This window comes from Equus caballus, chromosome 7 (assembly GCF_041296265.1).
Source record: "Equus caballus isolate H_3958 breed thoroughbred chromosome 7, TB-T2T, whole genome shotgun sequence".
Taxonomy (NCBI): Eukaryota; Metazoa; Chordata; class Mammalia; order Perissodactyla; family Equidae; genus Equus; species Equus caballus.
The window spans coordinates 17,974,311-18,000,850 of NC_091690.1; the positions used below are offsets into that span (position 1 = coordinate 17,974,311).

General features: G+C 37.8%; 1 protein-coding gene across 13 annotated transcripts in view; it reads right to left on the reverse strand.

The window, feature by feature from the left end:
* Positions 1–2,329: 2,329 nt before the first annotated feature.
* C7H11orf65 (chromosome 7 C11orf65 homolog) overlaps positions 2,330–26,540 on the reverse strand; it is an 84,862-nt gene continuing 60,651 nt past the window's right edge. For all 13 annotated transcript variants that reach the window (XM_001499508.5, XM_070273586.1, XM_070273587.1 and 10 more), the window contains 3 exons: positions 11,604–11,774; positions 4,962–5,017; positions 2,330–2,746 (listed from right to left, as the gene is read on the reverse strand). In XM_001499508.5, the coding sequence (XP_001499558.3) occupies positions 2,595–2,746; positions 4,962–5,017; positions 11,604–11,774 (379 nt within the window). In that variant the 3' untranslated portion in view covers positions 2,330–2,594. The remainder of the gene's footprint in view (positions 2,747–4,961; positions 5,018–11,603; positions 11,775–26,540) is intronic.

A 26,540-nucleotide genomic window follows, 5' to 3' on the forward strand; every position in this document is an offset into this window, starting at 1 on the left:
GGCATAATTTTAATAAAATATGTTAAATACCTGTACACTGAAATTTACAAAACATTACTCAGTAACAAAAGACCTAAATATACAGAGAGATGTACCACGGTCATGGATTGGGAACCTCAATATTGTTAAGATAGTAATTCTCCGCAAAATTAATATATAGAATCAGTGTAATTCTGTCAACATCCCAGACATTTTTTTTCTTTTAAAACTTGACAATCTGATTGTAAAATCTGTATGGAAATGCAAAGGAACTAGAATCAGCCAAAACAATTTTGAAAAGGAAAAACAAGGTTGGAAGACTTCACTAAAGCCATAGTAACAAATTCAAGGTAGTCTTGCCATAAAGATAAGACACACAGATCAATAGAGCAGGGTAAAGAATGCAGAAATAGATCCACGTATATAACTAATTGATTTTCAACAAAGGCACTAACGTAATTTAACGGGGAAAGGGTAGTAGTCTTTCAAAAACTGGTGAATATCCATATGCAAGAAAATGAATCTTAAACCTTCTTTCTCACTATAAACAATAATTAACTTGAAATGGATGATATACCTAAATGTGAGAGCTAAAATTATGAAATTTGCATGTCTCCTTTGTGACCATGGTTTAAGCAAAGATTTCTTAGATAAGACACTAAAAGCATGAATCATAAAAGAAAAAATGGTAACTTGGACTTTATTAAAATTAAAACCTTTTTCTCCTCAAAATACATTGTTAAGAAAATAAAAACACCAGCCACAATCTGGCAAAATAGTGTCCGATAAAGCATTTATTTTTAGAATATATATAAAAATCTTTTAACAGAATAAGAAAATAACCTAATTAAAAATGGGCAAAAAGATTTGAACAGATAATTCATCAATGAAGATATCCAAATGTCAAATAAGCACATTAAAGATCCTCAACATGGTAAGTCATTTGGGAAATGCAAACTAATCACACTGAGATACCATTCCCTATACATAGAATGGAATAGCTAAAATTGAAACATCTGACAAGTGACAAAAACCAAGTGGTGCAGCTGCAACTGATTCATTGCTGGTGGAAATGCAAAACAGTACAGCCACTTTAGAAAAACAGTTTCTTATAAAATAGTTAAACACATAGTTATTGTTTGCTCCAGCAATTCCACTCTCAGGTATTTCGCAAGAGAAATGAAGACATATGTCCCCATAAAGACTTGTACATGAATGTTCCTAACAGCTTTATTCGTAATGATCCCAAACTGGAAACAACCAAATGTCCATCAACTGGTGAATGGGTAAGCAAACTGTGGCATAACCATACAATGGAACACTAATCATTAAAAAAGGAATGAACTACTAATACAAGCAAGAAGGATGAATCTCAAAAAAGCATTATGCTAAATGAAAGAAGCTAGATCAAAAAAGACTACATATAGTATAAGTCCTTTTATACGACATTCTAGAAAAGACAGAACTGTAGAAGCTAAAAGGAGATCAGTGGTTTTCAGGGGCTTGGGGTGAGTGAATGGATTGACTGCAGCCAAAGATGCACAACTTGGGAGTGATGGAAATGCTTTATATGTTGATTGTGGTGAAAAGTACACAACTATATACATTTGTCAAAACTGATTGAACACTCAAAATGGGTGAATTTGTATATAAATTATACATCAATAAATCTAATATTTTCTTAAATATACACTAGGTCTTCTGACTGCTGATTTCTTTTTTTTTTTTTTTTTGCCAAGGAAGATTCACCCTGAGCTAACATATGTTGCCAATATTCCTCTTTTTGTACATGAGCCACCGCCACAGCATGGCTACTGACAGACGGGTGGTGTAGGTCCATGCCCAGGAACTGAACCTGGGCTGCTGAAGCGGAGCACACCAAAATTAACCACTAGGCCACTGGGGCTGGCCCACATTGCTGATTTTTTTATACTTGGGATATAAGCCTCTGATCTATTAGGATTATAGACAAATTTTTACAGATACAGTGTGATAAGAGTAATGATGAATAGTAGTAGAGGATGCTTATGGGCATATATAGTAATTCAGACTTAAAGGGTGTGGTCGACTCTGTTCCTTCACCCAACAGTTATTGCCAGTCCTCTGTTCATCCCACTATGGAAGCTGAAAGACAGTATTTGCTGTTCTAGCTGCTTTAGCTAAAGGGACCCCTGTGACCCAGTTTTGTTCAAGGACGCCTAAGGTGACGGGCTGAGGCTTCTAGTAAGCCTTTTGCTTTCCTAATAAAAGAACTTGCTACATGCTTTTTTAATGAAGAAAGAGCTCTGCCTGATACAAATGCACAAATATAGAATGCTTCAAATAAAGGGAAAAAAAATCCATCTGAAGATTTTTTTGCACCTAAGTATAATACCTTTATTTAAGTGTGATTGTTAGAACATCAGTTTCTCAGAATACCAGGAGTAATTTCTACATTTTCCATGACCATTGTATTCAGTCCAATGTTCTATTTCTGTATAATCTTCCTTACTTAATTGGGGTAGATTCTGTGCCAAGAATATACAAGTCATTCAGTCAGAATAATCTATCCCTTGACTGTAACTGATGGAATCAGGGCTTGAAGGGCTATAGCTCAGAAGAGAAAAGAAAATATTCTATGTTCCATAAGTGGAATCAGGTGTTAGTCTGGTAAAATTTGGCTCATCAAAACTATTTCTATGTGAAGTATCTGCTGATGTTTCCATTTCATCCTCTGATAGATCTTCATAGTCATCTATGTTTTTCTGTGCTTGATCAAACCTGAAACCTAGGGAGGAGTGACAAATGTTTAGAAATGTTTAGAAAGATGCCAGATGTGATAAGATGCAGACTCATTCCATATACTACTAGATGCCAGATAAGGTCTATTCCACATTCCTTTTCACCACTCTTACAGCAATTATCTTTATATCTTATTTAACTGAAACCATAAATGTCCCAAATGTCTGAGTTCATCCTGCTTTTCACTATCATCTTTCCTTGTCCATCTCTACAAAAGGCTGAGTAGGACTTGGGTTTGAAGTTTGATCTACTACTAACTAGCTGTGTAATTTGTGGCAAGTTGCTTAACCTAAGTCTCAGTGTCCTCATCCATTAACTGGGAATAATAATAGCACACACCTCATCATATTTTTGTGAGAATTAATTGTGCTGGTGCACATAAAGAACTTAGCATTTAGTTAGTGCTCCATAATTATTAGCTAACAGTTCTTTATTCACAAATAAAGAGAAACCTTTTCTCTCACTAGAGCTAAAGTTTCCAATCTCTGGATTTGATTTCCTCATGCTTCTAGAAGCAGCAGCACACATGCTCTCCTCTTCTCGTGCCAACATCCTCAATGAATCCCTTTCCACTGACTTCAGTTATAATGCAGATCTCCACTGCTTAAAATAATTTTCACTTGCTCTTAGGTTCCTTCCAATTACCATTTTTTATATTTATATTTATATTCTCCACTTCCGTTTTTGTACTTGCCATTCCTTTATATTCTTTTATATCTGCCATTGAGAACCTATTATATGCTACACCTTGGGGATTCAGTAGTGAACAAAACAGACAACTCCCTGCCCCCAAGTGAAGATCTAAAACTTGTTACCTAAAACTTGTCTAGAAGGCCATCAATTCCACTAAATCCCGGAAGTGGAAACCACAGAGTGTGTTCTAGAACAGGCAAGAGGCCAGTGCTGCAGGGTTGTGAGTGAGGGGCGGAGAGTGGGACATGATAAGGGTGGAAAGGTAGGCCAGAGCCAGAGCCGTGATAAAATTAGGATTTTATTCCAAGTGCAGTAGAAAACTACGAAAGGCAGCAGAGGTAGTCATGGCTAATAGCAAGGGTTCTGGAGCTAGCCTGCCTCAATTCAAATGCTGGCCCTCACAGGAAATGACTGTGTGACCTTGAGCAGGTCACTGGGCATTCCTTTGTTTGCTCATCTGTAAAATGCCGATAATAGAACCTGTCTCGTTGGGTTGTTCTGAAGATCAAATGAGTTAATTTTATAAAGCACTTTAAAACAGCACTTCCACACAGGAATTCCTAAAGAAGAGTTTGTTAAATAAGCGTTTTAATTGTGCTGATGTAAATTTGTGAAAGATGGCCATCTGTTGTGTGGGGAATGCACCATGGGAATCAGTTTGGAGGCTGTTGCAGAAGCCTGCAGAGGGATGAGGGCAGCTTGGATTGTGGTGGTGGCAATGAATGGGAAATAAGTGGATAGGTTAAGGCTAATGCTAGCTAACATTTATAGAATACATATTAGATGCCAGGTACCAGTCGAAGCTCTTTACATGTATTAGCTCTTACTACCCCACAACAACCTATGAGCTAGGTACTATTGTTAGTCTCATTTTACAGATGAGAAACTAAGCTGGTAACTTGCGCAAGATTGCACCGCCGGTAAAAAGAGCCAAAAATCAAAACCAGGCAGTCTGAACCCTGTCTCCACAAGTGTAACCTCTCTGCTTTACTGCCTCTCACGATGTTCGCGGGACAGAACTCAGACACGCTCAGAGTGTACAATAACCACAGTTAGGCTTTGGCCATGTTAGAATTCTTGATATTTCTGGGTTTCAATGATGTGCTTCTTCAACATGCTGTCACTTTCAGCTTCTCGGGATTGTGGACCACTGGCAGGACAATAGTGGCATAAAGCCCAAAAAATATTTGTAATATTTTGAGGCATTTGTTTTGCTGAGTGAAGTTTGCTCATTGAAAATTATTACTGAAACCATGAGATGTACAACTTTTTAAAAAAGAGGATTCATTTTTTAAAAAACCATTTTATCTAACCCTAAGTAAAATAGAAAATTTCCTTCTATTCCCAAATAACCATCTTACATATAAAGGTAAAAGTGACTTGGCAAATTCATCTGTGTCTACATACAGTGCAAGTACTTAGAAAGGTGTACATGTGTGGAGTGTATCATTAGTGTATCGTTTTTGTTCAAAAGAGCTTTCCATAAAATATCGCTAAAAATCACCTACTTTTGAAGTTATCTGAAGAGTTGCTTGTAGCAATTTCCTTCCAGTTGGCAATATACCTAAGCACATTATATGGGCACTCATTAAATTGATTTATTAATAAGTAATAAATTGATTCATCAGTATATGCTTAGACAACTTCTAAAATTCACTTTCTTTATGAAATCTTAGATTAATGGGGACAAATTCACTAGTCGAAATGTTTAAAGTTCTCATGACTCTCCCAGCTGCAAGTAGCTGTCATGTGCCTAAGGCCATCCCTAGGACAGGGTGTTGGAGGAGGCGTAAAAGTGTGCCCACCATCAACCATATTAGTGCCCTTTGGGCTCCCTCCAGCATACCTCCCATTATTTTATCCTGTTCCATTCCTGCAAGATCATGTCCTCAGCTGAGTATCTTCTGAGAGAGGAGAACAACAGCAGCAACACCAAACTCTCCCCTTGGTTCTGGACTGCCAGATCTACTGTCTCTGACATGCCAACGGAGATTTAAAGTGTGTGGTTTATGATCTTATTAGAGCAACAGTGCTGTCTTTGCTGTGGCCAGTAAAACCTGAGATTACATTCAAGGAAGGCACATGCAGCTGCCACCTCAGTTCCCTAAACAAAGACTGAAATAGGGAGACAAGGGTAGCCTGCAAAGAGGTAAAACAGGGAAGAACAAGGTATGATGAGCTACAAAGATGAAGGAAAGCTCCAAGACGCAGGTCCTGTAACTTATTCCATTTCATTTTCAGCTTTGTATCCCCCTTTCCCAAGCCTCTTTTCTTTTCAGCTGCTCTCAAGAAATCACAGAAAGGCTTGGTCACAGCAAGTGCTGAAAGAGAGCTGGCAGAGAGAAGTCGAGGAGGATTAGAATTGCCATATAATTCAGAAAACACTGATTTCCCAAGTATTTATTTATTTCATTTGAATTACTTTTGTGAACTCTGTGAAGTTCTTTGTTATAGGAAGGTATATATTATCCAACAGTATTTAATGGTAATAAAGTAAGTCATGTGCTGCATAAAGACGTTTTGGTCAGTGACAGACTGCATATACCATGGTGGTCCCATGAGAGTAGTACCATCTAGCCCAGGTGTGTAATAGGCTACACTATTTAGGTTTGTGTAAGTACTGTGGGGGAGGAAGAAATTTTCCTCTACCCTTTCGGGTTCTTCTGGCTGGTCTAAGAATTAAGTTGACATGAGACAGATTAACAGGAGAAAAACAAACAAAAGTTTACAGGTATACATAGGAGAAACCCAGGAAAACCAAATAACTCGCCAAAATGGCCAAAGCCCTCACCTTAAATACTATCCTCAGGTAAAGACAAAAGAAGATGTTGGGGTGGGGAGAGTCAGGGATTTCAAAGGCGAGGAAGGCAATTCACCAGTAGGTGAAAGGAGCAAATGTTTGCAAAACAAGAGTTTGGCCCCACAGAAACAAAAGAACACAGAAGGGAGCCCCCAAAACAGGCTTTTCTAGGTTCCTCCCTGTCCACCACCTAGTTTACACTATGTTGAGGTGACAGCTCACTTCCTGAGACAGGTTTTTTAATCTGAATTCTTTTAGGCAGTTAAGGGGGAAGTAGCAAGAAAAACTTTCTGAGTCTTGTTTCTTAAAAATAATCAGCCTAAAATAATCCTCATGTTAAAGGGACACATTTTGGGGTGGCAAATTTTGTTCCCTTTCAGTACACTCTATGATGTTCACGCAATGACAAAATCACTTAACAAATGCATTTCCCAAATGTATCCCTATCATTAAGGAACGCATGACTGTACTGTGTCTAAAGTTGATTCCTTCTTGTTACTGCTACCTCTTGTTGCTTTAAGAACTTTATTCTATGCCCTGTGGGGGATCAGAATTGGCCACCTCAAAATATATCTCTTTGCCTTGGTTATTTTCAAGAACAAAAGACTCTGAAAGAAACTTTGACCTCCCCTCTAATTGCCTAAAAGAAATTTAAGACAAAGTGCCTGTCCCCAGGACAGGCCATCACCATACACTGTGAGGGTCTTTGTTAAGCCCATTCTTATAAACCAAACATTTGCTTTTCCATTTCTATGTGAATTGCCTTCCTCCCATTTGAAGCCCCAAACCGCTACCCCCAACATCCTCCTTTGTCTTTAGCTGAAGATGGTATTTAAGCTGGCAGCTCAGCCATTCTGGTGAATTACCCAGTTTTCCTGGGTTTCTCCCATGTACACATATTATAAAGCTTTGTTTGATTTTCTCCTGTTATTCTGTCTCATGTCAATTTAATTCACAGACCAGCCAGAAGGACGTAGAATGAGAAGAGGAAATTTTCTTCCTTCCCTACAGGCCTTAAATGGGATACTGCTGGGTCTCTGTTAAATGAAAAGATGCAGGTTAACAGCAGGCAGTGTAAATCCCTTCCAGGATCTCTTAGTAGACAATTCAGTCTGGCTTGACCTTAAATTTAGGCAGACTTTGTGCTTTCAGTGGTTGCTCTGGAACACTATGAAGAACTGGAACTTGTGCAGATCGTCAATTACCTCACCTCTCGTCACCTCCAATCACATCTCCACATTTCAGACCACTTTGCCCCCCTATCACATAAATATCCCTGAGCCCCCCATATTTGGCGAAGCGGATTTGAGACTCATGCTCTCGCTTCCTCACATGGCTGCCCTGTGATTAAACTCTCTCTCTGCTGCAATCTCATCGTCTTGGTGTTTGGCTTTCTGGGTGGTGGGCAAACAGGAACCTGGTTTGGTAACACTAAGTCCTGACAGTGTTGGCAAAAGCATATGCTATATATTACAGCTGCTCATTGACCCCTGCTTTACCTGGGATTAGGACATGAATGTATTCAATTATTTAAAAAGAACTTATAAAGAACATACCAGCAGTAACTGGTATCTAAGTTTTACAAATAGAAGCAACAGTCTGATGATAGTGTTACCATGCTGCTTATATCATAGAGCTCATCTGTCTTTCTCACTAAGAAAGTTTTGGAATTTCTTTAGATAATTGCAGAATAAAGTGTTTGTAGAATCTACAATGAATCCCAGAGGAATACAAATTTAACATTTATTGGTCTAGGAAAAGTCGCTAGCAAGAGAGGCCATGTAACTATATGTCTTAGAAATCAAAGGAGCAGCTTCAGATAACAGAAACAACCCATAAGACACAAAGGCAAAGAGCTCTCACCAACAGAGTTAATAGAATATCAGGAAATTATTTAGGATATCCCAGCTGCTGATCACTTAACAGGTTATGTCCAAATTCACTTCCAGTTTGAAAAGTATGAAGATCCTGGAAGAGGAACATCCATCTTGATAGAGAATATGCCCCTGAAAATCCAGCAGGATGAATGCCAGCAACAGTCACAGTGGCCATCATGTGGCGTTGTGGTGACTCATGATGGTGACGCAGGGATTGTTTTACATTCTATGTTGCCTGCAGCAACACATCTCTGGATGGCACAGAATTTGTAATAGTACTCATCTGTGTCCTTGATCCAAGAGTAAAGTTGGCTCTATCCATTCTTCTAAATTATAATAACATTGTACTCAGTTGCTATTGTTGCAGTGTGCATCTGAAGATGTGCGTGGCTTCTTCCCAGGAGAGTGTCCATCTGTCACAACCAGGGGCTAGCACAAAAGCCTTTTGGGAAGAAACTGGTTTGTATCACTCAATATCAGTATTCAACACATTTATTGTGAATATTGTGATTGTGTGTGTGTTCACTGTGATTGTCTGACTATCAAAAACTGTCTATAGATTTTGAAGGATACTCCCAAGGAATTAGTGGCTACCAATTCTCCCGAAGGGAAAAATATTAGATTCTGAAATTCTCATCAAACAAGGTGTCATCAAACCATTTACAAATAACCTGACAACTACGAAGACCTAACAGGAAAGTAGACTGCGGAGACTGTAAATGTACTAGGAAGAAGGTGCTTACACCTAATATCCGTAGTCAGCTAGGGGAGGGTCTTTGCAAAGAGTGGTTTTGCTGAGATAATCAGTAGCTTGTGGTCAGTAATGGAACTGAAATATTCTCAAACAATCATGCTGGATTCCATTTGAAATTTTTATTGTCCAGGGCTCAAAAGGAAGACTCACTCTCTAAGAATTCCAAGTTGGTGCCAAATTACACTTATACCCAACTCAGAGAATGAACTGATAGAAGTTGTACATAATTTGGAAACATAAGGCATCTGCATTTTCAAAAATGGAAATTTTCATTTTGGAATGGAGAGTTAGTCTCACCATATCAAAGCTAGGTATACTCATCCCACTCCATGTAGAGTGTCTGATACAAAAAGACCACTTCAAGTCTTATGAGTTTATTCTGTTTTTATCTTTTTTCCCACAGAGGGAAGCCATTAGGAATCTTCATCACCCATCAGAGAAGCGTGTTAGGGGATGATATTGGAGAAAGTATTATGTAGACTGAGATGCCTGTTTATTTCTTCCCTTTGACCTCAATTGTTTTATTCTTTTTGTATTCCAGTAGTGATAGGACATTGGGTGTAGACTTTTTTGTAATCTTCCACTAAAGCTTGGTGGCTCTTTGCTTGAATTAGCCAACTGTAAAAGGGAAAAGCAGAGCAGGATTTCAAAAGCTCACCTAAGAGATTTTTTTATCCTGCCCTCAGAAGCTCATTCAAATGGACTTCTCCTACAGCTCTCTCTCTAGCAATTTTTTTTTTTCCTGAGGAAGATTTACCCTGAGCTAACATCCATGCCAATCTTCCTCTATTTTGTATGTGGGCTGTCACCACAGCATGGCTGACAAGTGGTGTATGTCTGCACTCAGGATCCGAACCCACAAACCCACACCGCTGAAGCAGAGTGTGCCAAACTTAACCACTAGGCCATGGGGCCAGCCCCCCTCCCTAGCACTTTTTACTCTTAGGAAATGACATAAGTGTACAGCATTATAGTTCCTTTCTTTGGATCCCATTTCTTTCCTCATTATTATCACCTGTATTTTAATCAGTGCCCCCAGAAAACAGAAATGTGCTCTCTATAAGGAATCCCAATACTATGGACAAGATACTGGGGTTATTGAATCATAATAATTTCTTTTTACTATTTATTTATTACAAAATATTTTAAAGCATCTACCATAGATAATTAGTTCTTTATATTTTATCTTTCTGTTTTTATTTTCTAATATATCCCTTCCATCAATATCTTTTTTTCTTTTATTCTTGTTTTCCTATTTTCTTAGTCATTCCTTCCCTTTTTTTATTCTTTTCTCTTATCTTTCCTTTTCTCATTATTCTCCTCTCTGCTTCCTCTGGCCTCTCTTTTTCCTGTTCTACTGTTCAATGACAACCAACTTAATTTTTCCTTTCCCATTTTCTTATCTCCCTCTTCCTAATTTCTTCCTTATGTTTCTTTACTTACACTGTCTTCGTTTTAATTTTTCTGCCTCTTCATCCATGCACTATTCACATTCATTATTGTCGCTGAGTAAATATTGAATATTTTTTAATGATTTATTGAGATATAATTCACATACCATACAGTTTACCCAGTGAAAGGGTACAATCCAGTGGCTTTTAGTGTATTCATAGAGTTGTGCATCTTTAACCACAATCAATTTTAGAACATTTCATTACTCCAAAAATAAACCTCCATGTCCCTCGGACAACACCTCTCAATCCCCACAAATCTCCCAGCCCGAGGCAAGCACTAATCTACTTTCTGTCTTATAGATTTGCCTATTCTGGACATTTCATTTAAATAGAATCATATAATATGTGGTCCTTTGTGACTGGCTTTTCACTTAGCAGGTTCATCAACACTGTATCATGTATCAGCATCTCTTTCTATTGCTGAACAATATTCCGTTGTATGGACATACCAATTTTACCTATCCATTCATCAGTTGATGAATATTTGGATTATTTCTACTTTTTGTTGTTATAAATAATGCTGCTATGAACATTCATGTACAATTTTTTTGCGTGGACATGTGTTTTCATTTCTCTTTATACACTGAGGAGTGGAATTTCTGGATCATATGGCAACTCTATGTTAAACCATTTGAGGAACTGCCAGACTGTCTTCCCAAATGGCTATATCATGGTACATTCCCACTAGTAGTACATAAGGGTTCCAATTTCCTCACATCCTTTTCAACACTTGTTACTATCTTTTTAATTATAGCCATCTTTGTGAGTTTGAGGTAGGATCTCATCGTGGTTTTGATTTGCATTTCCCTGATGGCTATATTAAATATTGTAAAATTTCCATCACAAAAAATCCTAAAAATGTTCTTCAAGGATCATAGTATGTTATTGAAAAATTAGAACTTTTTGATGTCTCACACAGAAAGATTAGGGAATACGGATTGAGGGAATTTTTTGCATTATTAATTTCATGTTCTTAGCCTTGTTTCTAAATCCCAATAAGAAGTAAAGCAGATTTAGGCTAAGGCATAAGAATAAAGTCTGAGAATAAAGAACACATAAAGTCTAATTTTCTTTTTTCTACTTTTAGATCATCCCTTCTTAAATAATTCTCCCTCATTTCTTCTTTTCTTTCTAGACAAATAATAAATACCATATTTTTGAAGATTATGTTTGTGTCCCCAAGATTCCACATGGGAGTGGGAAATGTTAGAAAGAAAAATATTGGTGCCTGCCCTTGCTCCCCAAGAGTAGCAACATGTATTTACTCATCAAAGTTCAGCGTATTTGTCCAGTTCAGCACTTCATCCACTTCCCATTCCATCACGGAATCTATTCCACCATCTTCGATAGCTCTTATCAGCCCTTTCTTTGCTGTGTGAATTAAACCTAGAGTTTCACGATTTGTTGACTTAGCCTCCAGGCTTCCTGCGTGGTACCTAAATACAAGAAAGGAAAGGAGACATAAATCTTTTGGAACAGGTGATTACTGGTAGATGCAGTTAATATATATAGTTGCTGTGAAACTAGTTATATACTAAACCAAGTTTTTATCCTATCTAACCCAAATACATCTACACCAAGTTCTATGTAATAGGATCTTTTGGAAAAAATAAAGCAACTTAATCAGCCACATTAACCAGAGAAGCCTCACTTCAAAATCACCTCTCAATAAGTTATATTTTTATGATACCAAGAAAAACTAAGTTATGAAATCACTGAATCATAGAATTATAGAGCCAAAGGATGTTGAATATAACTAGCCCACTCATTTTATAGGTAGGGAAAGAAATCCTGGAAGAGTTGAGTAACTTTTACAAGGTCATGTGGCTAATGGCAGGTACAAAGAGGGAAGGAAAGGGGGAAAAGGAAAGAGAAGAAGAGGTAAAGGGGAAGAGAAACAATAACATCTTTTTTTGTGTCAGGTACTTTTCATATATTATCTTGTTTAATTCTTTAAAAAGACACAGCCATTTGTGACAGCTATTTTTATTCCCATTTTATGGATGAGAAAATTGAGACTTAGAGAAGTAAAGAAATTTTTCAAGATCACGTATGTAGTAAATATATATCAGAGCCAGTATTCAAATCTGACTCCAAGTCCAGACTCCTTTGGCAGCAGTATTCTATCTTATATTAGTCTGAACACATAAATTAATGCATCCACTGAACATGAGCTGAGTAGAGAGAATTAGTAGTCTTTACCAAGAATATTAGAACATAGCAATCTTTTTTTTTTGGTTTTCTTATTAAGGTCTACATTGGTATTCCATTTTAAAGGTTAACCTATTCTGACATTGAATTCCTTTATTAATTTGACACTCATTTATTAGGAAGCGGCACAGTGGTGGTGTAGAAATGGGACTCTGGTATCAAACCATCTGGCTTTGAATCTTGCTTCTGTCATTTACTAGCTATATAACCTTTGCCAAATAACCTAGCCTTTCTGGGCCTCTGTGTCCTCTTCCTTAAAATGGTAATCATGATACTACCTCCTCCTAGCACTCTTGAGAGGTTTAGAAGTATAAATCCCTGTAGAGCATTCAGAACAATGACTCGCACACAGTAAGCATTCAACAAAAGAAGGCTTACACAATCCAGGGGGGCAAGGGATATGACAGTGAACAAGATATGTCCCTGTTCTCATGAAGTGTCTGCTTTGTCAGACTTTAAATCGATAACGATGCATGAGAGCTAATGCATTTTATAGAAGCTGGAGATGCCTCTTCACAATTGTTGTTTAGTAAGAGGACAAATTCTAAGAAAGTATGATTTTACAATTTTTCTATAGTTCTTAATTCACATACTCATTCATTTAATACATGTTTATTGTGTGTCCATTGTCTGCAAAGCATTGTGTAAGGTAAAATTCCTTCATGGAACTCTCAATCTTTGACTCTATACTCTATTCCCTGAACATAACAGGCACTCAATAAACATGTATTAGATGAATGAATGAATGAATGATGGTACCCACTGGCCCAGATTTATTAACTAATGCTCACACCATAGCAAAAATGTATTTAGAAATCAGTAACTTCTGGGAGGCAGGGGATGAATGCATTTTTTTTTTTTTTATGAGTTCCTCCATGTTTTACTTTCCAAAATATACAAACACTTAAGATTAGATTGGGAGACCTGGATGATATTCCTTTTTCCTTTTACAACAGTGATATATAACAATTCAGATATCTATTTTTGCTCTCATACTTTGTTTTTAAAGAGAATTATAATACTTATTTCAATAACTTAATTGTTTTGAACTCTTTACAAATTAGTTACTATTTATAGTTAAGTAGGCCATATTAGTCATAAAACAACAACAGGTTAGCAAGTAGGAACAGAATTTCAAATACAATAGTGATCAGAACTGAGGATCACTTTATAATAATCATAACTTATTTTATAAATAAATGAGTGGTATTTTAAAAAGAAAACAAAAACAATATAAAATTTGGCTTTATAGGTAATGTAATATATTCACTTAAAATGATCTCATATTCTTTTTAAACCAGAAAATTTAAAGAGAAAGAACATTACAGAAATGTTTTTCTGAATATCACAACAGGGAGAGAAATTAAAATACAAAGACCTAGTAAGAATCAAAGTTGAGATTGTAAAGGAGGTCAAGGAGAGTGAAGATCCGTAGGACACAGGAAAGAAAGGGATGTAAGAATCAGAATTCTTTGAGTAAGACAGAGGTGAAAAATATCAAGATTTTGTTGATTTTGTTAACTGTGGATTCTCGGCAGCAGTCAGATGGAAGAGTGTTTAAACACCATTGATGAACAAAGCACACAAAGAAGAATTTCTCATTCATCCCCTGCAACCTTATAAAAATGAAACATTACAATACCCAGTCATAAGGATTCATCATTCATTCATTCAACAAGCAATACATACTCATTAAGCATATACTATGTCTGAGGCTCTGTGTTAATAAATAGAACAAAGTCCCTGTTCTTTAAGGGCTCAAGATCTAGTGGACGTGACAGACATTCAGATAAATTGCAAAAACATGACAACTGAGTATATAAAAGATCTACGGGGGCACATCAAAAGGAAGCGCCTAACTGTGTCTAGGAAGGTTAGGGGAGGCTTCAGAAGGAGATATTTGAGCCAAGTATCAAAAGACAAAAATCTTGTTACCAAGTAGCTGAGCCAGAAAAGAGCAACCTAGGAAAAGGGACTATCATGTGGGATATAGATAACAGGGAGCCCCTAACGTGTTTCAGGTAAGTAAGCGATTTAATTTGTATTTTAGAAACATCACTTGGGTATTTATATAGAGATGGCGAAGAGATCAGAGACAAAGAGACCAATTAGAAGGATTCCACAAATGTAGTAGAGATAAGCACGATGAGATGCTGCAATGAGAAGTGAGAGAAATGTCACATTTGGGAGATACTTTGGAAGCAGAATTCATAGAACCAGATAAGAGATTACACACAGGAGCTCATGAAAGGTAAGAAGTCTAGGATAACCTCTACACTTCTGGTTTGGATGACTGGGCAAATGATGGTTTCATAAACTGAGGCCAGGAGGAATACTGAAAAGAAACAACTTTTGTGATAGGGAAGATAAGAAATTCAGTTTTGGACCTGTTGAGTTTGAGATGGAGATGTCCATATAATTAGAAATACAGAGCTCAGTTACGGAAGAGGATTATTTTGAGAGTAAATAAACATAGGGAAGAAAATAGAAGATTATTATTCACGTGCACTGGCTTATCACCACTTGTCTCCCAGTTGGTGCTGTGCCTGAGCTTCAGCAAGTCATACCACCATTCTGTCAAAGCCAGCTGTTTCCACTGTTGACACATATGGTGAGCGAATTTTGTTGTTCTGAGCCTATTACCATACTTCCTCTGCTGTAAAGGGGTCCCCTCGTTAGGGGCAATGTTGTATGGAATAAAATGATGATGGCTAAGGCATTCTGCAATGAATGGTATTGCTGAAAGAAGTAATACAGGCAGAGAAATAAAATACATATGCAGAATACTTGTTTATCACTGTGAAGACTAAGAGATGCCTCCTCTATTATGGGAAGGGTCCAAAATAATCAGCTTGCCACCAGGTAGCCAGCATATCCCATTACTAGGGGCAAAGCAATGACCTTTGCTATACAGTTAGCTGTGTACTCTGCTATCCAGTAACCATGACCACTTTGTGCATAGCTCCACTGAGCGACCACTGAGGTGACCGGGGGAAAAAAGTTGACATTCACAGAATGGATCATCCTGTCCATCTGATTACTGAGAACTTTCTGCCTCATATAAAGCCCTTTGGAGGGCATTCAGGAGGACATAAATATAACTCTGTGCCCATTCGGAGTATACCTCTCCCCAGACCTAATCACCAATTTTCCTATTTAATTCTTTCCAAGTCCCTGATTAGCTGAACCTATTAGCTACTGCCCACACTCGTAAAGATCCATATCTCAAGCTATTTCCCTTCCTATATGAAGTGGAAAACCAGATGTACCACATCCAGTTGTGCTCACTGGGAGGATATACTTTGTCCATTCTCTGGGCCAATTGAGAGATTGTAATCTAGTGACTCCATTTTTGGATGGTGCCAGCATTCTGTGCAAATCCATGGGGCGTTACACCCAATATATTCTCCCTCTGTTAACTTGTCAAAGGGGACTCCCTATGAAGCCAAAAGTATGGAGATGAAGAGTAGCCAATGCAGCACAAGTAGGAGTTGAAGGAGTCTGAGCCACCTGCTGGTGCAGCTTACCCTGGCCTTCTGGACCTTCTCAGACCCACTCTCATATATTCCACATCTATTTTATATTGAAATGATGCATCCAATACTGTTGGGACTGCTGGGCCATAAAGTCCAAGTGGCAGAGCAACTTGACCACATGTGGACCTACTACCATGTTCTTTCTCATACCATGTATAACTTGAGCCTGGTAGCCTTATTAGATTACCTAATAAATGGGTTTGAGCAGCATGCCCAAATTTGGCATATTTTACCTCCCAAATCCAGAAAGCCCTCTAAGTATTGTGTGTCTTCAACTTAGATGATGCAAGGTACGGCAACTTATCTCTCACTTTAGAAAAGAGATCCCAAAATGTCTGTAAGCTTTACTATGTGGCAGACACAACATTTTGCAAAGTTTATCTCCCTCCTTCTGGTGTGCATTTGGCCTATTAAGTTATCCAGGGAGTAGTTATTTTCTGCTCACCGCATGTGATAGTATAAATAAGGTAACCAATATAATGGAAAGGCATGATGTTTTGTGGGAATTGAGATGTGCAAACCTCTAGGACAAGAGCAGGACAGCTGACATAGCTCTGAGAGTAAGATGTAAAGATACACTCTATTCTTTCCAGGTAAATGCAAACTGCTTCTCTTTTTGCCTATTGACTGAGATGAGAAAGAACACATTTGCCAGGTTGATAGCAGCATAGCAGGTGCCAGGGGCTGTGGTGATTTTCTCCATTAAAGAAACCACATCTGGAAGCTTAGCTACAATTTGTGTCACCACCTGACCTCTACCATTTCAAAGTTCCATTATTCCCAGTGAACTACAGGAGCCAGTTCCATCACAGCTTTCCCTACTGTCATTTCCAGATTATAAAGGACCGCCACTACAGTTTGTTGAGAACTTTGCTGCTCTCCTTTCATTTTTTTTTTTTAAGATTTCATTATTTTTATTTTTTATTTTTCCTTCTTCTCCTCAAAGCCCCCAAGTACATGGTTATATATTTTAGTTGTGGGTCCTTCTAGTTGTGGCATGTGGGATGCCGCCTCAGCATGGCTTGATGAGTGGTGCTAGGTCCACGCCCAGGATCTGAACCAGCAAAACCCTGGGCTGCCGAAGCAGAGCAGGTAAACTTAACCACTCGGCCCCTCCCCTTATTTCTTTCTTTTTTTTTTTTCTCTGCTCGAACATTTTTTTTTATTGAGTTATTGATAGGTTACAATCTTGTGAAATTTCAATTGTACATTAATGTTTGTCAGTCATGTCATAGGTGCACCACTTCACCCTTTGTGCCCACCCCCCACCCCACCTTTCCCCTGGTATCCACTAAACTGTTCTTGGTCCATAGTTTTAAATTCCTCATATGAGTGGAGTCATACACAGATTATCTTTCTCTTGCTGGCTTATTTCACTTAACATAATTCTCTCAAGGTCCATCCATGTTATTGCAAATGGAATGATTTTATTCTGTTTTGCAGCTGAGTAGTATTCCATTGTATATATGTACCACATCTTCTTTATCCATTCGTCTGTTGATGGGCACTTAGGTTGCTTCCACGTCTTGGCTATTGTAAACAGTGCTGCAATAAACATTGAGGTGCACAGGACTTTTGGGATTGCTGACTTCAGGCTCTTTGGATAAATACCCAGTAGTGGGATGGCTGGATCGTATGGTAGTTCTATTTTTAGTTTTTTGAGGAATCTCCATACTGTTTTCCATAGTGGCTGCACCAGTTTGCATTCCCACCAGCAGTGTATGAGGGTTCCTTTTTCTCCGCAACCTCTCCAACATTTGTTGCTATTAGTTTTAGATATTTTTGTCATTCTAACGGGTGTAAGGTGATATCTTAGTGTAGTTTTGATTTGCATTTCCCTGATGATCAGCGATGATGAGCATCTTTTCATGTGCCTATTGGCCATCCGTAGATCTTCTTTGGAGAAATGTCTGTTCATGTCTCCAGCCCATTTTTTGATTGGGTTGTTTGATGTTTTGTGATTGAGTTGTGAGAGTTCTTTATATATTAAGGATATTAAGCCTTTGTCAGATATATGACTTGCAAATATTTTTTCCCAGTTAGTGGGTTGTTTTTTTGTTTCAATCCTGTTTTCGTTTGCCTTGAAGAAGCTCTTTAATCTGATGAAGTCCCATTTGTTTATTCTTTCTATTGTTTCCCTTCTCTGAGAAGGCATGGTGTCCGAAAAGATCCTTTTAATACTGATGTCAAAGAGTGTACTGCCTACGTTTTCTTCCAGAAGCCTTATGGTTTCAGGTCTCACCTTTAGGTCTTTAATCCATTTTGAGTTTATTTTGGTGAATGGTGAAAAAGAATGGTCAATTTTCATTCTTTTACATGTGGCTTTCCAGTTTTCCCAGCACCATTTGTTGAAAAGACTTTCTTTTCTCCATTGTATGCCCTCAGCTCCTTTGTCAAAGATAAGCTGTCCATAGATGTGTGGTTTTATTTCTGGGCTTTCAATTTTGTTCCATTGATCTGTGCACCTGTTTTTGTACCAGTACCATGCTGTTTTGATTACTGTAGCTTTGTAGTATGTTTTGAAGTCAGGGATTGTGATGCCTCCCGTTTTGTTCTTTTTTCTCAGGATTGCTTTAGCAATTCGGGGTCTTTTGTTGCCCCATATGAATTTTAGGAGTCTTTGTTCTAATTCTGTAAAGAATGTCATTGGGATTCTGATTGGGATGGCATTGAATCTGTAGATTGCTTTAGGTAGAATAGACATTTTAACTATGTTTATTCTTCCAATCCATGTACATGGAATGTCTTTCCATCTCCTCATGTCGTCATCCAATTCTCTCAGAAAGGCCTTGTAATTTTCATTATATAAGTCCTTCACTTCCTTAGTTAAATTTACCCCAAGGTATTTTATTCTTTTTGTTGCGATTGTGAATGGTATTGTATTCTTGAGTTATTTTTCTGTTGGTTCATTACTGGAGTATAGAAATGCTACTGATTTATGCAAATTGATTTTATACCCTGCAACTTTGCTGCAGTTGTTGATTACTTCTAACAGTTTTCCAATGGATTCTTTGGGGTTTTCTATATATAAGATCATGTCGTCTGCAAACAGCGAGAGTTTCACTTCTTCCTTCCCTATTTGGATTCCTTTTATTCCTTTTTCTTGCCTGATTGCTCTGGCCAGGACCTCCAGTACTATGTTAAATAAGAGTGGTGATAGAGGGCATCCTTGTCTTGTTCCTGTTTTCAGGGGGATGGGGTTCAGTTTTTGCCCATTGAGTATGATGTTGGCTATGGGTTTGTCGTATATGGCCTTTATTATGTTGAGGTAGTTTCCTTCTATGCCCATTTTGTTCAGAGTTTTTATCATAAATGGCTGTTGGATCTTGTCAAATGCCTTCTCTGCATCTATTGAGATGATCATGTGGTTTTTATTCCTCAATTTGTTGAGGTGGTGTATCACATTGATTGATTTGCGGATGTTGAACCATCCCTGTGTCCCTGGTATGAATCCCACCTGATCCTGATGTATGATTCTTTTGATGAATTGCTGAATTCTGGTTGCCAAAATTTTGTTTAGAATTTTTGCATCTATGTTCATCAGTGATATTGGCCTGTAGTTCTCTTTTTTCGTGGTGTCCTTGTCAGGTTTTGGTATCAGCATGATGTTGGCCTCATAGAATGTGTTAGGAAGTGTTCCATCTTCCCTAATTTTTTGGAATAGCTTGAAAAGGATAGGTATTAAATCCTCTCTGAAAGTTTGGTAGAATTCCCCAGGAAAGCCATCTGGTCCTGGGGTTTTATTCTTTGGGATGCTTTTGATTGCTGTTTCAATCTCTTTCCTTGTGATTGGTCTGTTCAAATTGTCTGCCTCTTCTTGAGTGAGCTTTGGGAGATTGTAGGAGTCCAGGAATTTATCCATTTCCTCTAGGTTATCCATTCTGTTGGCATATAGTTTTTTGTAGTATTCTCTTATAATCTGTTGTATTTCTGCAGAGTCTGTTTTTATTTCTCCTCGCTCATTTCTGATTTTGTTTATTTGAGCTTTCTCCCTTTTTTTCTTTGTAAGTCTGGCTAGTGGTTTGTCAATTTTATTTATCTTCTCAAAAAACCAGCTCTTTGTCTCATTGATCCTTTCTACTGCCTTTTTCATTTCAATAGTATTTATTTCTGCTCTGATTTTTATTATTTCTCTCCTTCTGCTGACTTTGGGCTTCATTTGTTCTTTTTTCTCTAGTTCAGTTAGGTGTGCTTTAAGGTTGCTTATTTGGGATTTTTCTTGTTTGTTAAGATGTGCCTGTATTGCGATGAATTTTCCTCTTAATACAGCTTTTGCTGTATCCCATATGAGTTGGTATGGCATGCTATCATTTTCATTTGTTTCCAGGTATTTTTTTATTTCTTCTTTAATTTCTTCAATGATCCATTGCTTGTTCAGTAGTGTGGTGTTTAGTCTCCACATCTTTGTGCCTTTCTCAGCTTTTTTCTTGTAATTAATTTCTAGCCTTATAGCACCATGATCTGAGAAGATGCTTGTTATTATTTCAATTTTTTTAAATTTGTAGAGGCTTGCCTTGTTTCCCAACATATGGTCTATCCTAGAGAATGTTCCATGTGCACTTGAGAAGAATGTGTATTCAGCTCCTTCAGGGTGGAGTGATCTATATATGTCTATTAAGTCCAATTGTTTTAGTTTTTCATTCAGCTCCACTATTTCCTTGTTGATTTTCCGTCTGGGTGATCTGTCCATTGATGTGTGTGGGGTGTTGAGGTCCCCTACTATTATTGTGTTGTTTTTAACATCTTCCTTTAGGTCTGTTAATAGTTGCTTTATGAATCTTGGTGCTCCTGTGTTGGGTGCATAGATATTTATAAGTGTTATTTCTTCTTGATGAAGTGTCCCTTTGATCATTATATATTGTCCCTCTGTGTCTCTCTTTACCTGTCTTATTTTGAAATCCACTTGGTCTGATATGAGAATTGCAACACCTGCCTTTTTTTCCTTGCTATTTGCTTGAAGTATTGTCCTCCACCCCTTCACCCTGAGTCTGTGTTTGTCCTTGGGGCTGAGGTGTGTTTCCTGGAGGCAACAAATTGTTGGATCTTGTTCTTTAATCCATTTTGCCACTCTGTGTCTTTTTATTGGAGAGTTCAATCTGTTCACATTGAGAGTGATTATTGATGCATGTGGACTTAATGCTGTCAATCTGTCGCTCATTATCTTGTTTTCCTGTGTTTCTTTTCCTCTGTGCTTTAGACTACCCATTTAATACTGCAATTTCTTATGCTGGGTTTCTTAGATTTTTCCTTATCTATGATTTGTGACTCTGTTCTGTACTTTATTTTAGTGTCTACCTTGAAGTTTGTATTTAGAATCTCGTGTATAATATAGTCTATTCTCTGGTGGTCTCTTACTTACTCGACCAATACTGATTTAGACCCTTTGCTCTTCCCCTCCTAAATAATTATTTTCATTTTTTATTCCAACTCGCCTTATTAATTTGTAGTTAGAGTGCTAAGATCGTCCTTGTTTTGGTAGTTTCCTTACTTTTACCCTAATGCTATAATTGAATATTTGCTATCCTGTTCTGGTTCTATCCATCGGTCTCCCTAGTCTGTGACTTGTGTCCCCTTTCTCCCTTTTTTCTTTTTTCAAGTATGAGAGCCTTCTTGAGGATTTCTTGTAATGGAGGGCTTTTAGTTACAAATTCCCTTAACTTTTGTTTGTCTGGAAAAGATTTAATTTCTCCCTCATATCTGAAGGAAATTCTTGCTGGATAGAGTATTCTTGGCTGAAGGTTTTTATCCTTTAAAGCTTTGAATATATCACTCCATTCTCTCCTAGCTTGTAGGGTTTCTGTAGAGAAGTCCGCTGACAGTTTGATAGGGGCTCCTTTATAGGTTATTCTCTTTTTTTTTCTTACTTCCCTGAGTATTCTTTCCTTATCATTCCTATTTCCAACTTTACTATTATGTGCCGTGTGGTGGGTCTTTTTACATTGACAAATCTAGGAGATCTAAAACCCTCCTCTACACACATTTCTCCGTTGATCCCTAGATTTGGGAAATTCTCTTCAATAATTTCATTAAGCACATTTTCTGCTCCATTTTCCTTTTCCATATTCTCGGGAATTCCTATGATCCTTATGTTCTTACTCCTCATTGAATCCATTATCTCTCAGAGATTTTCCTCATTTTTTTTAATTCTTAGTTCTCTTTCTTCCTCTGTCTGGCGCCATTCAGCCTGTCTGTCCTTGATTATGCTGATTTGCTCCTCTAGGTTGTCTACACGGGCATTCAGGGAATCCGTAGTCTGTTTTATCTGGTCCATTGTGTTTTTCATCTCAAGTAATTCTGTTTGATTCTTCTTTATGATTTCAATCTCTTTTGTGAAGTAACTCCAGAACTCGGCTTGTTTCTCTATCTTTCTCTCTACCTCATTGAGTTTTTTGATTATAGCTGCTCTGAATTCACTATCACTTAGTTTACCTAATTCCAAGTCCTCAGGACTTAATTCTGTGTTTTTATTGTTTACCTTCTGGTCTGGGGCTTTTATAAATTGCCGGATGGTAGAGGAGCGGTTTTTTCTCACGGTGGTAGAATTCAGTTGCAGTTACAGCCTGTCGCCACTAGATGGGGGTCGAGAGCAGCGTGTTAGCTCTCCGCCTTCGGGGAAAGATGGCTGCGCCCACTGGCTTTGTTAGGGGGGAGGGGCTGTTACTCACACGCACCGGTCTGGGTTCAGATCAGTTCTGTTCTCTGGTCTCCCAAGGCCCTTGATTTATAGGGTCCCCGCGGATGGAAGCTCTCCCCCCGTCAGCGGGTCTCCACTGAATCAGCGGCAGGAGTCCTGGATGATGCCCTGGTCGCGCGGCCCCTCCCCCGCTCCCTCCCGACTCGCGCCCCAGCGATCCCAGACTCTAGGGGAGGGAGCGATGTTCTCTCCTACCGTTCCAGTGCCTCCAAAGGTGTAAAGCTAGGTTTATGATCTCCGCCTTCTTGGTATTGTAGGTCTCTAACGAGCTGGCATTATGTTTATTCTCTGAAATTCAGTTCTTCCAATCTTTTGTTGTATTTTGGAGGGGAGAGAATCCCGGGTCAGCTCACCCCACCATTTTGCTCCATCCCTTCCCCCCTTATTTCTTAGACTCGATCATCTGAGGACTCCTAGGGTGACAGCCAGTGGGTGGTTGAGTAGATGCACGTAATTTGAACAAACATAGGTATTCCCCTGAACCTTCAGAAATACTTTTTCTACACTATATTAGAGAAATTCAGGCATTTTGTAACTGTAGAGTTTGGGTTGAGTTCAGGCTTTAATTAGCTAACCCAGCAGACTATTAACACCATTTTTGGCTACTTAAGTTAACACATTAAATTCATAATCCCAGATGAGTGTGGCCATATCAATAAGTTCAGCCCAATCAACTCTTGATCTGACAACCTTAGAATCCACTCTCACACATGTTCCTGAGGTTCCTGTCAATATAGATTGGTAAATTCTTGTAATTCTTTTGGTTTATAAGCCATCTCCTCCTACAGACCTTGTACTTCTCTGGCTGGCTGTTCTGAAATATAACTCTCATTGTGGGCTGAAGGCAATGAGAAATGGTTGTGGGGGAATCCTAAGGAGAATCCGAATAAGTGCATGAGGCAACTGCAGCAGGTGCAGTCATTGCAGAGCTTTTATGCAGCGAAAGACCAGCTCCCTCAAAGCGAGGAGGCAGGGTTTCCTCTATCAACAGGGGAGTTTGAAGGTTTAATGTCCTCCACCTTGTCCATGTCTGCCCAAACGGCCCCATTCCAGGTCTCAGGGTTCAACTTCTTCCTCACTAGTGCCCTTAACTTAGTGCACAAGACCTGACAAGGTTAAACATTTGGTGGCACTGCAGGCACTGTAACCCTGTGACCTTTGCAACTGGCCCCTGCAAGTTGCCCCCAACTCACCCTGCAACTACAGGAGTTAAAGGACTACTTTACGGAGATCCTCTGATCGTTTGCACGTTTTAAAAATGTTTTTTACAACTTTATTGAGGTATAATTAATGTAAAGACATTTAACCTGTACAACTTGAAGAGCTGTGACATAAATATACACCTGTGAATCCATCGCTACAACAAAACAATGAGCACATCCATCACCCCCCAAAGATCCTTGTGTGCCTCAGTAATCCTCTTCCTCCTTCCCCCACCCTCATCTCCAGACAACTACTGATCTGCTTTGCATCACTCTAGATTTGTTTGTATTTTCTAGAATTTTATATAAATGGAATCATACAGTATGTACTCCTTCTGACTGATCTCTTTCATTCAGCATCATTATTTTGAGATTCATTCATGTTGTTATGCATATCAATAGTTCATTCCTTTGTGTCGCTGAATAGTATTCTTCTGTGCAGCTACATCACAATTTGTTTATCTATTGACATTTGGATTGATAGATATTTGGGTTGTTTCTGATTTTTGGCTATTATAAATAGGCTGCTATGAACATTCATATACAATCTTACTGTGGATATATGTTTTTATTTCTCTTGGGTAAATATCTAGGAGTGGAAGCTGGGTTGAATGGCAGGTGTATGTTAACTTGTAAGAAAACTGCCAAACTGTTTTCCAAAGTGGATGTACCAGTTTGCATTTGCTCCATGTCTGTGCCAACAAGTAGTATGACAGACTATTTAGCCATTCTAGTGGGTATGTAGTGGTATATCATTATGGTTTTGGTTTACACTTCCCTAATGACTAATGATGATAGTCCCTAGTTCATTTGTGCTTATTTACTATCCATCTGTCTTCATTGGTAGAGTGTTCAAATTTTTTGCCCATTTTTAAGTTAGGTTGTCTTCATGTTGAGTTTTGAGAGGTTTTTTTTTTTTTTTTTTACATATTCTAGATACAAGACTTTTTTTTTATCATATATACATATATTGCAAATGTTTTCTCCTGTCTGTGGCTTGCTTTTTTGTTTTTGTAACAGTGATGAAGTGCAATTTAACAATTTTTTCTCTTGTATTTCATGCCTTATGTGTTGTATTTAAGAAATCTTTGCCAGAACCAAGGTTACTAAGATTCCCTCTTTTGCTTACTTTTATGTATTTAAGGGTTTTAGTTCTTAGATTTAGATCTATGATCTCTTTAGAGTTAATTATATATATATAGCACCTTCGTTAGGTTTATTTTTCCACATTTGAGAATTCAATTTGTTGAAAAGAATGTACTTTTCCAATTACATTGGTACCTGTATTAAAACTCAATGAACAATATATGTGTGGGTCTATTTCTCAGCTTTCTATTCTGTTCCATTGATCTATATGTCTGTCTTTATGCAACACCACAATGTCTTGATTACAGTAGCTTTATAATAAGTCGAAATCAAGCAGTGTTAGTTCTCTAAATTTTATTTTTCCAAAATTATTTTGTCTATTCCAGTTCTTTTGCATTTCCATATAAATATTCAAATCAACTTGTCGGTTTCTACAAAAAAAACCTGCTGGAACTTTTGATTGTGATTGCATAGAATGTATAGATTAATTTGGATACAATTTCCATCTTAACAATATTGAGTCTTCTGATCCATGAATACCTTAATCTCTTCATTTAAGTTTTAAGTTTTCTCAGTAATGTTTAATAGTTTTCAGTGTACAGGTCATGCAAATTTTTTCTTCAATTGATGCCTAGATACTTCATATTTTCTGATGCTACTGTAAATGGTATTTTTTAAAACTTCAATTTCCAATTATTTGTTGTTAGAATCTGGCAATATAATTGGTTTCTGTATCTCACAACCTTGATAAACTCACTTATTAGTTTCAGTAACTTTTTTATGGATTCCTTAGGATTTCGTACCTGGACAATCATGTCAATTGTGAAGAAAGACTGTTTTAGTTCTTCCTTTCCAATCTCAGTGTCTTTCCCCACCCTGCTTTCTTGCCTTATTGCACTAAGACCTCCAGTGCAATGCTGTAAAGAAGTGGTGAGAGCAGACATCCTTGCCTTGTTCCTGATCTTAAAGAGAAAACATTGTCTTTCACTATTAAGCATAACGTTAGCTGTAGGTTTTTCACAGAAGCTCTTCATAAGGCTGAGGAGGTTCTCTTCTATTCCTAGTTTGCCAAGAGTTTTTATTATGAATGGTTGTTGGATTATTTGTAAGTAATTTTCTGCATCTATTGAGATGATTATATACAATTTTCTTTTTAAGTTAATATGGTGAATTGCATTGATTGATTTCTAAATGTTAAGCCAACCTTTTATTTCTGGGATAAACTCCATTTGTTTCTGATGGTATTTATTATTCTATATCTATGTTTATGCGAGATATTGATTGCTATTTTCTTATAATATCTTTTTTTCTTATCCTATTTCTGGAAATATTTGTATAGAATTTTTATGATGTCTTTCTTAAATGCCTGCTAGAATTCACCAGGGAATTCATATGGCCTAGAGCTTTCTTTGCGGGATTTCTTTTAAACTACAAATTCAATTTCTTTAATAGCTATAAGACTATTCATGTTTC